This window comes from Buteo buteo, chromosome 13 (assembly GCF_964188355.1).
Source record: "Buteo buteo chromosome 13, bButBut1.hap1.1, whole genome shotgun sequence".
NCBI lineage: Eukaryota > Metazoa > Chordata > Aves > Accipitriformes > Accipitridae > Buteo > Buteo buteo.
Window position 1 is genome coordinate 7,802,594 of NC_134183.1, and position 15,124 is coordinate 7,817,717.

The following is a 15,124-nucleotide window of genomic DNA, read 5'->3' on the forward strand; positions in this document are numbered from 1 at the left end:
CTGTGGGTGAGTGCCAGTGGTTAAATTCAGTGCAGCAGTCGGTGCTTGAACTGCTGGCCTTATCTGTGCTTAGAGATCTCTGTTCTCTCAGAGGTGGTGGGTGTGTAAGGGTTTGCCTACACAAGCTCTCATCGCTTTCCCAACTGTAAAAGCTCTTCAGGCTGCTGTGTCAGCCCTTTCCTGCTTGTGCCTGAACTGCCTTGGGAGACTAAGCACAGGTACCCTAAGGGGTGTGACAGGGAGCCTGTCTGCTGTGCTTCCCTGGAGAAAGGGCTAGTCTAGAAAAATCACTTGTTTAAATCCTGGTAATGGTGCTTACAGTGAAGCCTTGATTTGAGTTAGGGATAAAACTTCGTTGGCTCAGCCAGCTCTCGAGCAATGCTATTAAGAGCAGAGACAGGGCCCAGACAGGTTGACCAGGTAAGTATGAATCATCCTCTTGGGGTGAGGAGGATTCCTTCCCCAAACTGTAATTCCTTCCTTCCTTTCAGCTCCCTTCCACCTCAGCCTTACAGAACTGTAGAGCTGCTCTTAGCCCAAGTCCTTTACCAGTTTTGGTGCCTGTCTCCAAGTCTCTTACAAGGTTCTTGGAACAGGGTGTCTCCTGCAGAAGGCTAAACCAACTAAGCCTTCAATTCTGCTGTTTTGGACTTCAGGCTCTTTTTTCCTGGAGGGTTTAAATCTGTGGTGGTGATGGATTGCTCCCTAAAGAGACTTGAATATCTAGCTGTTTTTTTTCCCCTCCTTTCTCCAATCCTGATCAAGTGGGTGGTGTTAGGGTGAGCTGCTGGAAGGCCTGGCACAGCAAAAGGGACTGAGCCAGGTAAGTCTGATGCACTTCTCAAAGCAGAGGGGACATAGCTTGCTGGGGCACAGCCCTACCTCTTTATTATTGGATAATATTGGATAATAACTGTCTAGTAGCGTCATGGGAAAGGATATGGATTAGGAAAGATAACAAAAGGACAGGGCTTGGTGGAGCTCAGCAGCAAACATTGGGCTATTGTGTATTAAGCAGCTAACCCGATTAATTGCAGCCTGTTACAGCCTGAGATGCCCAGCTCTATAGGTGAGGACTGTTGGCTTTAAAGACATTGGTAGCATGATTATCGCTGCTGTTATTGAAGAGTCACTGGCAAGTGTTCCCAGACAGCTCCCACGTGGGACATTTGCTCTATGTGCTGCTCTTGATGCTGTATTGTAGTTATTAGAAAGTATTGTATTTTAATAAAGAGGCATTTTATAGAGGAATAAACTTCTGGGTTTGGTTGCTGCAGGCTCAGTTCTCTCTCCCTGTAGCACAGTTGGATCATACCACATCTATTCAAGTAACTGCAGCCCTCAAGACAGAGCATTCCCAACCCTGTCTGAACTGTGATCTCACAATTATATGCCCAGAAATAAAATATCTCCCCTAGCTCTTTCCCCTGGCCAGTAAATGGAGGGAAAAAGGACAAGAATAGCTAGGAAGTCTGCGTTAAGCTCTTTTCTCCGTCCCGTCCCCTTGCAGGATACTGGGTAGAAGGCTTCTAGGGAAGAAACTAGGAAAGGACTCTCCAGTGCGTGCTGGTGAGGCTGACTTTCCATATCTACTAATTTGTCTGATAGTTATGCTCTCTCCACGAGAATCCTGCTCTTTACAGGACTCCCCAGCACTTCTCTGCAGAGAACTGGTCTCAGACCATCTCACTTAGTGAGCAGGGTTCAGCTGCTGTAGTAACTGTTGCTGCCATCCTTAGCAAGCTTAACCAGCCAGGCTGGAGTTGATTCAGTGCAGAAACCTGGCACTGCTTTACTACGTCCTTTCACCTGCAGAGACTTAGAATTGTAGAGGAGGCTGATATAGGAGGGGGTGACAATTATCTGAAGTCCTGTGTTTCCAGTCTCCTGCAGAGAGATTAGTCCACCAGTGTCCATGGTCCTCAAAGTGGCCTCTTTTCCACATTAGAAATGGAGCTTTCTGCAAACAGCATAAGGAGGGACCAGTTTGATCTCTGCCCCTTTCCTTTCACAGAGCAGGGCATACTGGAGTGGCAAGGAAGAGGGAATTGGACTGTAAATCAGGACACTGTTGCGTGTTCATTCTGACAAGCTTCTTCAACAAAGTTAATTCATGTTCTTGCTTCCCTTTTGGAGCAGAAAAGGCTGCTGCCAGAGCCCGGGGTAAATAATTCACCAAGAGAAGTGAATATATTTATGAAGAGTTAGTTAAAAAGCTGTGCTTCTGTCATGCCTGCTTTCAGAGTTGTTGGCTGAGGAGCTCATTTCAGTGCTGTTTGTGGGGGGCAGTGGGGTGAAGCAGTGCCTGTGTGAGTGAAAGAGCCTTGTTAGCTTCAGATGCAGATGGAGAGTGACGTGTGGTGCCAGACAAGACCACTGAAATACTGCCTGAGGAGTTGACGTTCCTGAAAAGAGCACTTTATCCAGGCAGCAGGAGATGAACTGATGGGTCTCGGAGCTGGAGAAGGGGAGCTGAAAACGTAAGGACACATTCAGCCCTGCAAAAGGGTCCGGATGATGGTAGCCACACAGATTTTCAGAGTGGGTGTGTGGAATGCAAAGGTGCTCTCTGTTCAGAGTGTGTTGTTGGAACAACATGATAAAAACTTTGCTGGGTAGGGCCCAAAGCAGGATGGGGAAGGTGTGGCTAAGGCTGCAGAGCACCTGGATTTCATGGGACATGGGTGCTCTGCGCTCAGTGCTTTCCAAAGCATGCACAGCCCTAGCTCAGGCTCATGGTGACACCAAAGTGCGTGTTACTTCCTTCTCACAGAACAATAAATTCTCACATGGAGAGAGAAGTGACTGTCAAAGCTAACAGACCAAGTCAACAGCAGAGCTCAGAGCTGAGTCCTGGTTGCAGAGGCTTTATGGTGCTTCTGCCAAAGGTGACCGGAGGAGAGAGGACAATAAAATACACAGGTAATTTTCCACCAGAAGCAAACAAGCCTTGCTGGCTGCTCTTTCCTTCCCATATGTTGAGATAAAGCATCCGTGATAAACACCAGAGTGCAGAGCTGTTTTTCTCCCTGTGAACTGTTGCTGGTGTGCAGATGTCTGTGGAGACCAGCTGATGTGGGCTGAGAGGGGCCAGCTTCACCAGTTTCACAGCAGGAGTTGTTACCATGGTAGGGGAGGCTACTTATAAATCTTGGTTACTGCATAGCAAACCCTGCCCCAGACGATTAAGAAAAGCATGGAAATGATGCCTTTACAGCAGAGAAGCCCTGCTGAACTGCTTTTTGACAGCCAAAAAGTCCTCGTGGTACTTTTTAATAAATTTTCCCTTTGTGAACGAAACGGGCTCTGCCTGGCCCGAGGCCAGGGTAGTGTCTGAGACGGTTGCAGCAGGAGCTAGCCAAACCTGGCAGAGTGGATGAGATGGCAGGGGGAGTGGAGGTGCCCGAGAGGCTTTTTCTTGCCTTCCTGGTAAGCTGCATCACACTTCTGTGATCTTAGCATGCCCAACATGTGGCTGTGCTTGCCCTGCTGTATGAGCAACAGTCCCCTGCCATGTAGACCCTGCCTTAGGCTTTGGGGCAGCGAGGCTAACACTGACCCTGCAAGTCCCTGCTCTGCATTAGAGGAAGGAGCCACACTGATATCCCACAACTTTTGCTCATACCTTTCTTCTGGGAAGTAATTTCCCTCCTCTTCTCCTTCTGACATCTCTCTCCAGAGAATTGCTGTCTTCTATGAACGTATCCATCTTGCTTCCCCACAGTCTCTACACTCATAAATCCTTCATCTTCCTAGAGATGCTGTTTTAGACTCTGTCATTGCCAAATCTGATCCTTAACTACTCCAGCTCCCACCTCTGATGGAGCAAACCTGGTTTTCATGTAACCTCTTTACTGTCATTTCATATAGAAACCTCCTCTGAAGGTTGGAGTAATTTAACAGCTGCTGCTCTGGAATTTACAGAGAGCTGGAGGTCATGAACAAGTGACAGGATATAGCTTCTGCAGAAGAAACTGGGTAAATGAGTTTTAAATTTAAGAATCAATGTCTTAATTTCAGATATTTTGTTCTGCCAGCATGGTAAACTCTAGCTGTGCTTTAATACTTCAAATGCCACAGCATCTATAATGCCTGGCAGTTCCAGAGTTGCAGTAGGCTCTTAAACTTGCCCAAAACACTGATGGAAGGCAGCTGGCTCGGGGGGGGGGGGGGGGGGGGGCACCAGCATCCTAGGAAGTCATCAGTAGCGAAGTAGACAACACAACTGTTGGGTGGGGATGCAGAAGTTAAGACTGTCTTGTCTTGACATGATGCTGTGCTGTTCAGTATGCACAGAGCAGATGCTCTTGCTTTTATGCCCTCTCTCTTGAAAGAGCTGCTTAAGGTTAAACTAAATGAGATCTGTTCCTCTGTTTAACAGTGGTCTGCTGTGTTTTGGCTTGATGGAGGACCAGGATCAAGGTCAAGGTGGGGAGAGATCTTCCTCCTTCCAAAGAGAATGGGCTCAGGAAACTGATGAAAACATCCTCCTCTTGGAATCCATCATGCCACCTAATGTATGAAAAGGGAAGCAAGTGGTATGCGTTGTGAGAGGGTGATTCATTATCATTATTTCCTGGCATATTGATTCTCCGCTTCGACAAGAAAGCTCTGTCACACCGTCAGCCAGCGGTGACGGATGGCCCTGCCGCAAATGTGTCAGCAGCGCAACACGGCGCCTGCTTAAAGAAATAGCTGTGGGTGGGGGTAGGGGAGCAGCCAGGCGTGGGCTGCTCCACTGATAGTGGGGTGGTGTGGCTGTACACCACTGCCTCTTGGGATCCCTGGAAGGGGTGGTAGGCAGGTACAGTGATGTTCTCACCAGGCTTTCCTTGTGGAAGGAGGAATGAGAGTGGGGACAGAGTTGGAGAAGATGTGACTCAAGCTGTGGTGAATGGATGTGCAAGCTCGCTCTTCCTCTGACATTACCTTTGTGACCCTTAAAATACAGGTGGTTGTCATGTAAACTTTGTTCTGTTTTATTTTTCCCCCAGTTAGTCTTTTACTCATCCCTAGTTTGTGGCTGTCTACCCCCATGCTTTCTAGAGCCACTAAAACCATCCTTGTTGTAACTGGGACCAATGCTCTGAAGGTTGAAGTTCACTGTTGAATGTGTGAGGCAACATCTGTCTTTGGCCCTTCTTCCTGCAATCACAGAGAGGTTATGCAATGCCACGGTTCTGCAGAACCTCACTTCTGAGCTTGCTTCCCCGTTGCCAAGCCACCTCTTTCTGAATTACATGACAGAGCATCTCTCTCCTCCCTGTTTCCCAGGGTAGCTCAGTTCAGGATCTTCTCCATTATTTTCCATGTGCCAATAGAGAGACAGAAGTGGGGCACCAGGTGAAACATCTCAAAAGCATAGTGTCTTGCCAGGGATGCAAGGGAGGGTTAAGCCAGAAACTCATTCTGAGCTTCAGTTCTTTTTCCAGGAACCTACCATGATGGCAGAAAAAACCCCATGTTTTAGCCTTGGACTTCTTTTTTTCTGCAATATGCTTTCGGCAGAAAGATGAAGCTTATGTACAAAACAGCATTTTTCATTTACAAAGGTGTTTGTTCTGACTGCAAAAAAATCCTTAAACTTAGAATGGCTAAATTATCTCCACTTTGCAGCTCTGTTATGCTTCTATCAAAGTTCACAAAAATGTACTTTTTAATATCTCAGACTCCCATATTTCCCGAAGTGCTCTTACTTGGATATGTGCTCATCCACATTCATTCTTCTTCCACCTGCAAGAACCATAGGAGAGCTGCCCTATCTCTGAATCCAACACCTCCTGAGTTGAGCAGGACAGGCAGCAGTAGCTGTCTGCAAGGTCTGTTTTGTCTCAGAAGAGCCAGTTTTTGCTCCTCAAAGAGTGAGAGGAGGGGTCTGTAGGGAAAGCAGTTGGACAGTTGTGATGATATTCATCCTTCAGTAAAAATGACGCTCAAACATCTAGAGGAGAGAAGATGAGACAAGAAATGTCCTCTGTGCCTTGTTGACTGCCAGGCCTATCTGTGGTGTGTGGGTTTGGAGTGGGTCTGACACTGTTGGAAAATCAGGCCAAGCAAAGCCCTCAGTTGCTTTTTAAGCACGTGTATAAAACAGGGTTTAAAACAAAGTTTTCATGTAACCTACTAACAGTCCATGGTAGTATTGCTGTCCACCTCACTCTGTGGCTCAGGGTGCTGTTGGTCATGGTATCTGAAGGTATTTCATCCCTGGAGCATGTTGCTTATATCCTCTGTCCTGTGTGTAGAGGAACAGATGAATGTCTGATTTTGCCAAGATCCTTGTGGTGAAGGAACGCTGTTGGACAGTTGGTGTGGCAACTGCAGGTGACTTGAAATTGTATAGTGTGACTCTCTTCAGCATGCTGTCCCAGGTAGAGGAAGATGTGAGCAGGAGCTTTGTGCCTGAGGATCCTGTCCTGCCTCTTGTCTGCTCAAAGCTGCCTGTCACTCAGGGTCTGTCATCTTCTTTTCATCTTGATTTATCATCCAGCATAACTAGGTTTCAGAGTTTCATTTTTGGGCTTGCCTCCTCCCTCCTCCCGGGGACAGAGAGATAAATCTGGCATGCAATTGTTTTAGCTCTCTGGTCCCAGGAGTGAGAGACTCTTCTGCTGCGGGGAGTGAGAGAAAACACAACCATTCAGGCAGGGCTGCTGTTGTCTTCTCTGGGGCTGGAATTGTGCAGGGAGGTTTCCAGTTTACCCGGCACCACTTCTCTCAAGGATCATGCGTCTGCAGAGCACTAGTGCTAGGGCAGGGGGAGCACAGCTTGCCTTGTTGGAAACAGTGCTAGTTTAGATCTATGTATTAGATCATCACTCCTTGTAACTTTAATACATTTAATTTCTGCAAGAAGTGTTTAAGGAAAAAGAAGGGTTATGAATTCTAGCTGCTTAAGCCAAAGACTTCTATCCATCATTTAGAGAATCCACAGGAATTCTGTTCCTTCAGTGCTCCCTGCCAGAAAAGCGCATATCAGGGCAGAGGAGAGCCTGTAGGTCTCTAACTGAAGAGATGCTCTGAGGATGGGGTGCCAGCCTGGAAGTTCCCCTGAACTGGTCTTGTTAGCACTGGTATGGAAAGCAGGGCTTTGAGCCAATGGTGAGAGTGAGTTTGGGGGATGGAAATAGGTCGCTCTTCACTCTGCTGAGCAGAGCAGGTGGAGATTTACTGTCTGGTGTGCAGGGGAAGAGGTGCAAGACTTCTGCAGTTACATCTAGTCCAGATACAGGACCAGCTCAGGATTGGGCTGCTGAGGCTGACCACCTCTCCCAAGCGAGAAGGAAAGGAACGGTCTCAGCATACTTCCAGAGCTGCCTAACCTGGTTTGTGTTATTGCTCAAGGCACCTTCTTCTCTTCCTTGTAGCCTGTGCAGCCCTGGGGAGTGCAGACAATGACACATCACCTGCAACACAGTTCTTTCTGGCTATCTTGCTGTAGCAGATATGGCTGGCAAGTGTCTCCCCTCTGGGGAGCAATGCAGGAGGCACAACAACTGCACCTGTGTTCACAGTGCCCCTCACTTGCTGGCTTGAGTGAAGGCGAGGGGAATTGCACACCCCCAGAGCAATGAGCTGTTGCTTTCCACAGCCCTCTGTGACTGCTCTTGGGGAAGTAAATAGAGCCCAGCACTCCCAAAGTGGCCTGGCCCTGGTGGTGTCATGAAGGAATAGATCTGCTGTCATCAGTCCAGTGTTCGTGGAGAGCTATTAGACTTGCCCTGTCACTGGGAAACAGTTGGAAGCGAGAGGTTTCCTGAGGCACCACGAGTTGAAATACGGTGTGTAGCTTGTAAGGGCTCAGCACAAAGCTGGTGTTTGCTGCAGGAAGAAAAGGAGGATTGCTGTGAGAGGAGAAACTGGGTTTTGGAGAGTGCCAGGAGTGCACAGGAGGCAATGTTCAGTTAAGGTTAATCTGGGCTTGCTGCGGACAGAAGAGACGGCGTTCGCTAACTGGTCTGTAACTATCTTTCCTAGTGCCGTCCCTAGCAGGGCTTCCCAACTCCAGCCACCTGTGTCAGGCAGAGCAGTACTGGGCACAGAGCAAGGCAGTGTCCTTGTCACCCCACTGTGAGCCTGCCCGGCTCACAGCGCCAGTGGCCAGCCTCCTATGGGCTTGGCCACAGGACTGTGTGCTGCTCTGTTTAATTCCTCTGTATTTATATTTATGACATTCAGAGTTGTCCATAGTAGTAGTCTCAGCATTTTGTTACTTTTTTCATTGCCTGATAATTCACAGCTCTGCTCTGATGCCTCAAACCAGTGCAGGAGACAGCTCTGTGCAAGCTACAGCGGCCCATCCATTGCCAGCACCAGACTGTAAATCTTGCTGCTTGCTGCCCTGCCAGGCAGGTTTTTTTTCCCCTGTTCCTTGTTAACTCCAGCAGCTGATGATCATCTTTCCCAGGTCGATGTGATTTCTGTGACACCAGAATTAGTTTTCTGCTGGTTTTATGTGCCATGCTAGGAATAACAGTCTAGCAGTAACTGCTTCTGGCTCAAATTTCCACCAGTGGAGTAAATAAGGGCATTAGCCCAATCTCCTCAATTCATTTTGGTCCATAGCATGTTGCATTTTGTGATAAGCTTTGTAAAATGTTTTTAGGCTTTTCCCTGACATAAGTGAAGGGTAGACATGCAGACTTTGTGCCTAGAAGTGATGAATTTTAATAGCAATCTTTCAGTGCTGCTTTAGTCCCTTCCAGACTGGCTTCTCCACCCTGGGATTAACTACAGACAGCCTGTTCCTCCTGCCCAAGAAATGGCTGGCTAGTTCTTGCTCTATCGTGCTTGACACATCACAGGAACAGGAAAGCTTGGTAGTAGCTGCTGCTCCTGTGCATCTGCCTGTGTACATAGGTGAGGTCTTGGAAACATCACTCCAGTTGCAAATGTGTAGGAATATTACTGGGGTTGACTGCAGCCAGGTTTAATCTTTTCTTCCTTTAGAGGTCAAAGCTCAAACATCTCTAAGCCATTTTTAAATGGTGATGTTTTGCCAAGGTGTGTGGCAGAAGCATCCATGGACTGAGACCCTTGAGAGTGATGGGCTTAGCCAGCCGTGTTAGCGTTACATTTCTGAAGGGCCCAGAGCAACTGTTTGCTGTTGGGGGTGGGAGGGTGAGTCCCTGTGGGAAGGAGACTGGAGGGAGATGCCTGCCAAAGGCAGTCCTGAGTCCATTCCCTTATCTGCTGACTAGCACTGAAAGCAAGTCGTGATTAATTCCTGTGCACCTTGCCTGTGATGTACCACCTTCTCCAGAGATAAGGAGATGCTCTTGTGGAACAGGAGAGAGAGCTGGTGCCAAGACTGCTGGTGCCAATGGGAGGAGGGTCATGGGGAGTGCAGACCTGGCCTTGACCTGAAACCTTCTCTCTCTCCAGCTTTCATCCTCATGATTATTCTGGCCCTCATCCGCATCAGCAGAGGCCAAGCTGAAGGTCACCCGTCCATGGCCCAGCTATCGGGCATCCGCAATCTCTTTGGGGTGTGCGTCTACTCCTTCATGTGCCAGCACTCCCTGCCATCCCTCATCACACCCATCTCCAAGAAGAAGCATGTCAACAAGCTCGTGCTGCTCGATTACATCCTGATCCTGGCTTTCTACAGCCTTCTGTCCTTCACTGCCATTTACTGCTTCCGCAATGACACCCTCATGGACATGTACACGCTCAACTTCACCAACTGTGAGATCATCAACATTGCCTTCATTCGCTACTTCCTGGGCCTCTTCCCCGTCTTCACCATCAGCACCAACTTCCCCATCATCGCAGTGACCCTGCGCAACAACTGGAAGACCCTTTTCCACAGAGAAGGAGGGACCTACCCGTGGGTGGTGGATAGGATTGTCTTTCCTGCCATCACGCTGATTCCCCCAGTGCTGGTGGCTTTCTGCACCCACGATCTGGAGTCCTTGGTGGGGATCACGGGAGCCTATGCTGGGAACGGGATACAGTATCTTATTCCGGCTTTCCTCGCGTACTGCAGTCGGAAGGACACTCAGCTGGTCTTCGGCAGTGGGACGGTTAACAAGCACCTCTCCCCTTTCCGGCACACTTTCTGGATTGTGTTCGTGCTCATATGGGGCTTTTCTTGCTTTGTGTTTGTGACTGCAAACATTGTCCTGAGTGAGTCAAAACTCTGATGTGGGGGTAGCGGCATGCTCCGTCCTGGGCTCCAGAGACTTCAGCATTTCAGCTCCCCCTCTGGGACTGTGGAGTGGGGGAGAGGCAACATGAAGGGAAGTTTCCAGGCCGTTGGCTTGGTGGCACAGGTTAGACCTGGGCACAGACTTTCTTCACTCCATTTTGGGCGTGGATGGAGTGGACTCAGCCTTGTTAACAATCCGCTATACAAAGCCATGGGGCTGAGCCCTTGGCAGCCTGCACGATTAACCAGTGTCCAGCCATTTCTGCCTTCAGCTCTGTTGGAGCATCACTTTCTCTATCCCTGCAGTGGCTCTCTGTGTGCTGCAGGTCTCAGCACACAGGAGAGCAGGCAGCCTTGGCTGCTTACTACACTAATTGGCTAAATGTCTCTTCTCCCAAAGGCAGGGACGTGCTGTGCAGAATCTGGCAGGAGTTTGGGAGAACTGAGTCTCCTCTTTCTGCTGAGACCCTTCAAATCAACCTCCTGTACCAGTTGAAGGAAGAAATTAGGGTGGGAGTAGACCTAATTCAGAAGAAAATAATTTTGTGCTCTGTTACTCTTTTTTTTTTTTTTTTTCTAGAGGCATTAACCTGTTTGTGCACCACGGATTGCCTGGGATCTGAGATCTTTTGCTTAGAGCTGGAATTCTCCAGCCCAGGAGTTTACATTCACACTTCTCATCCTGTTCTCCTGTGCTGTGGCAACCCCAGCCGGACAGAGCAATGCCCCTACGCATGCAGGGATACAGCTCTTCACCCCTGGAAAGGAAACTGCAGCCTTGCTTCCTTTGGCTCCTGCATGCAGCTCAGTGGCTTCAGCTGGCAGAGCCCTTCTCCCTTTCTTACCTTTGCACAGGGCTGGTACAACCAGCCAGACCCTGACTCCAGTGGTCAGGATTTGTGTTGGCTGGGGAGGTGCTAATTACCCAGTCCTGACACGTGTGAGGCCTGTAAGAGCTCTGGCGCTGCACACTGATGCGTTTCCAGCCTCCTGTGCTGGGTAATTAGCCTTGAAACAAGGTGGGTGTTAACTCAAGGGAATGGGCTCGTGCCAGGAGGAAGCGGCAGTGCCCTGGCTCAGCCCTGCCTGCCTGCAGGAGCAGAGCTCCCAAGTGCTCTAGGAGAGCAAAAACTGAAACCTGCTGGAACTGGCCTTCAATCCCCCCCTCTTCTCTTTCTGCACAGGGTTAAGGTGGGCTTTGGGCTGGTGCTGCTCAGCTTATCTGAGAATTGGGCTGCCTGTTACCTTAGGCAGCCAGCGCTCTAGGTGAGTCTCTGCTTTTGAGGCTACTGGTGGTCACTGTACTACCACATGGTGACAAACAGCACTGGGTCCTGTGCTCTGAGACCCTTAGGCAAAGATCATATGGGTTTTCCTAATAATAGGAAGAACTTTAAAAGTTTTCACCTGAAATATTTTAACCCCCCCGCCTTATTAAAGCAGGTTCAAAGCCAGGTGCATGTCACTTACATTAGATCCTCTTGCCCTCTGCACTTGCTGCAGTATTAAGTGTCACCGCTTGCTAAAGCAAGCTTTGAACTGCAGCTCTTTTTAATCAAGCTCTGTTTTCAAGTAGGACTTTCTGGTTTCCATATGACCTGAAGTGCTCCTCCTGGGGGAATATGCAAGTACCTGGAGCTGTATAAAAACACTTCATGGCTTTTAAAGCAAAAACCTGCACCTCTCAAGCCTGAGCACCACTACTGTGTCCTTGCCGAGCTGCTTAGAGAGGATCCAGGGGGACTGTTTGCCTCCTCTCCAGCTTGATCCTAGACAGGCATTGGCAGCCCTTGCTAGTGAGTTTAAACATCCCCAAGTGCTCCGGGGAAGCTGATGTGGCATCTTCGGTGCCAAATGAACAAGTTATTTTACAGGTAGCTGATGCTGGTGTCTCATTTAGGAAGAGGTATGTTGGAGGGCAAATTCATGGGGCAGCTGAGCTGGGAGCCACCTGCGAGGCAGCTGGGAGCTGGGCAGAGCCGGAGGGAGGAATTTAATACTGATGAAATGAGCCTTTGGAAAGCTGGAGAGGCTGCAGGGGCTGTTCCTCTACACAAGTGCACAGGTGTGGGTTTATGGAGGGGGCTGAGGCCTTTTGACTGCACTGTCTGCCCTAGGCTGCCCGTGCTTTGCAAGGCACTTGGCTCAGCCTCCATCCCTTCAAGTGCCCATTTCAATCTCTTGCCTTCACATTTCATTGCCAGCCGGAGAACGGGGCTGTTCCGTTATTTCATCTCCTCTCATCCTCCCTTTCCCTCTTACCGCTGCCCTTGGTCTCCCTCCCTTCCTCCCCCTACTTCATACAGGGTAGCCTCCCACCAGCCTTCCTTGGGGTGGGAGGAGGGAGGGAGCCCAGCCTGGCGCACCCTCTCCTGCCATCTCCTACAGTTAAAGATGTGCCTTCTGTTTCCTGGCCTGGGTGACCACCTCTCCTCCTCGGCACGGTGCGTGGCAGCGACTTCTAAGGGGCCTTAGCTCTAAGAGCTGCTTGCATCCAGGTTCTGGATGCAGTGGTGCGGTGAGGGCTCCCATCCTGGCCCCAGCTTTTGCCGTGGTACCTTACCGAGAAGGACTCTGGTCCCCGAGGAGCACGAGTGCTTTCTTAAATAAATAACCACAAATTCCCAGACACCCGCTGTCCTTGCGCAGCAGCAAAACAAATCTATCTGAGGAATTGGGGTGATTAACGGAAAGAAGCTCTACGGCAGAGAGACCATTTTTCATATAAAACATGACAGCAATGCCTTAAAAATTACTGGATAAAGCGGGAAGGGGAGGGCTCAGCAGAGCCAGCGCTGGCTGGCGGGGGACGCTAGGTGACCCAGGCTCGGCGCGGGGCAGGAGCTCCCTCCTCTCGCCCATCACAAATAAGTCCATTTTTATTTGGCCATTATCAACACTAACAGTTCGTTATTACAGATTCTCACGTGATGCTTGTCCTGGCTGTAATTAGTTTTTAAAAAACGGGATTGAAAACAATAAAATGCACATTATACATCTGGTTTAGTCTGGTTTCTTTTTCCACCTGCTTCCTCCTCTCGTGCGTGCTCTGAGCAGCTATTCCTGGAGGGGACGGCCGTGACTGATGGGGCTGCGGGCCAAGGAGAAATGGCAAGCGGAGAGGCTAATGAAGACCCTCACCTTTTCTTCTCTATTAGCCTCCTGCAACTCTGGGTGGTAGCTGCAAACTCAATTAAAACATCTGTACTTTCCCTTTCTCAATTATGTCTCCTTACACTTAAAACCAAACAAATTGAATTGCTCCACCGCCTCGGGCTGCAAAGGCAGTTTCTGCCAACAAATTTATTATCACCATAAAGCGCAGCTTGATTTATGTTAAAATATTAAAACAGATCTTTATGATGGAAATAAACACTTTCTGCTGTGATTCTCTCGAAGGACCTCACAAGCAGCGGAGGATTTCGGGGCTTGGGCTATAAATCTGAGATCAAACTGGCATCGGGGATGGATTCAGTCTTTTGCAGCACGTCGAAGAGCAACGGCCAGGGAAGGAAAAACAAAAACCTCGAGCCTGAGAGACAAGTTTAGGTGAGGCTTGAACATTGCCAAGGAGCAGCGTGTCGCTTGGGGCTGGGTGGAGGGGGTTAGCTGTTTAAAGGTTTGTGAGAAGATGCTCACAGGCCTTTTTCCCACATGGGTTTGGTCAGTCGGGTCCTGACCCCAGGAGCTGTCGGCATGGGGGCTGCCGGCAGCCCGTAGCGATGCCCGGGCAGCTTTGTGCTGGGACGAAGGGCTGCTTCCACTGGCTCAGCAGCCGGCACCCAGCCAGCACCTCCCGAAAGTGCTGCAGCCCCCAGGGCTCCCCCCAACCTGGGGGAGGTGATGCGTGGCCGTGCAGAGCAGGGCTTGGAGAGTTTGTGCCCTGGCTGGTGCAGGGGGTTGGATGGGACCCTGGGGTTGGTTTTGTGCCACGACTTCGCCCTGGCAGGAGGCAGGAACCGGGAGGTGGCTGTGTGTGCTGCTCCGTCGAGCATCCTTGGGCATAGGCATGGCAACACCCTGCCATCCCTGTGCTGGCACCAACACCTCCCTGGCCCCGTATCGTTTCTGGTTGTACCATTCGTGATTTAACCAGCTGCGCCCACCCTCACCAGAGCCACCATCTCCCCATAAGCAGCACCAATGTGTCCTTCTCATTGGAAACCTCTTCCCCGTGGCTGACCCATGCTGGCCTGCCTTGTTCCCCCTTTCATCAGCAGGATGGGTCTCACAATCCTGAGCAACGGGGGCTGTGAAAATAAGACATGCCATGGCAATGCCGGAGCCGGTAGAGGCTGGGGGGGGTGGTGTTCGGGGACGCCTGTCGTCTGGGGGCCACTGCCTGCCCCCTCCCAGCGGGGCTGAGCCCAGGAGGCGGGTGGCCAGCAGTGAGCTGGCCATATTTCTCTTTGCACATAAATGGCAGCCTGCAGTGTCCCAGGGCGGCACGGGTGCCAGAGCCGGCTGAATTAAAAAGTGATTGATTAGACAATTTCACCAAAAAGAAATAATATCCCTCAGTGGCTGTTAAGCACTAAACTACCCAACCCCTGCTTTGGAAAGTCCAGTTAGAGGGTGCTTCCAGGCTACTGCTTCCCTGCAGGTTTGTCCCTGGTGCACCCCGGGACGAGGGGATGCTGCAGGAGCAGCTCAGCCCTTCCTTGGTCTGGGGAGGGGGGGGTCACGCAGCTCCCACCCGCTCTGGGCTGCTCGTTCCCCTGTGCCCCATTTGGCTCCTCTCCCACCAGCACCCATTTAGCACCCGGCACTGGGAATGGGAGAAAACTGGTGCTCTTCCATCCCAATTAGCATGGAAAGATGATGATGCAAATGCCACCATGGTAGCAGGGGACCTGGGTGCTGGGCTGCCGCATGGGGCACCCAGGACGGCTCTGGCTTTACAGCGGGGTGCTGACACACATCCCCGGGGCCACCTCCCCTGGGAGCACCCACAGCACCCCCGTCCCCCTGTCC

The 15,124-nt window shown here is 50.3% G+C and overlaps 1 protein-coding gene across 4 annotated transcripts in view; it reads left to right on the plus strand.

The window, feature by feature from the left end:
- The window catches only part of TMEM104 (transmembrane protein 104), a 42,886-nt gene extending 31,915 nt beyond the window's left edge, over nt 1–10,971 (plus strand). For all 4 annotated transcript variants that reach the window (XM_075044483.1, XM_075044486.1, XM_075044485.1 and 1 more), the window contains one exon: nt 9,385–10,971. In XM_075044483.1, the coding sequence (XP_074900584.1) occupies nt 9,385–10,145 (761 nt within the window). In that variant the 3' untranslated portion in view covers nt 10,146–10,971. The remainder of the gene's footprint in view (nt 1–9,384) is intronic.
- The last annotated feature ends 4,153 nt before the right edge of the window (nt 10,972–15,124 follow it).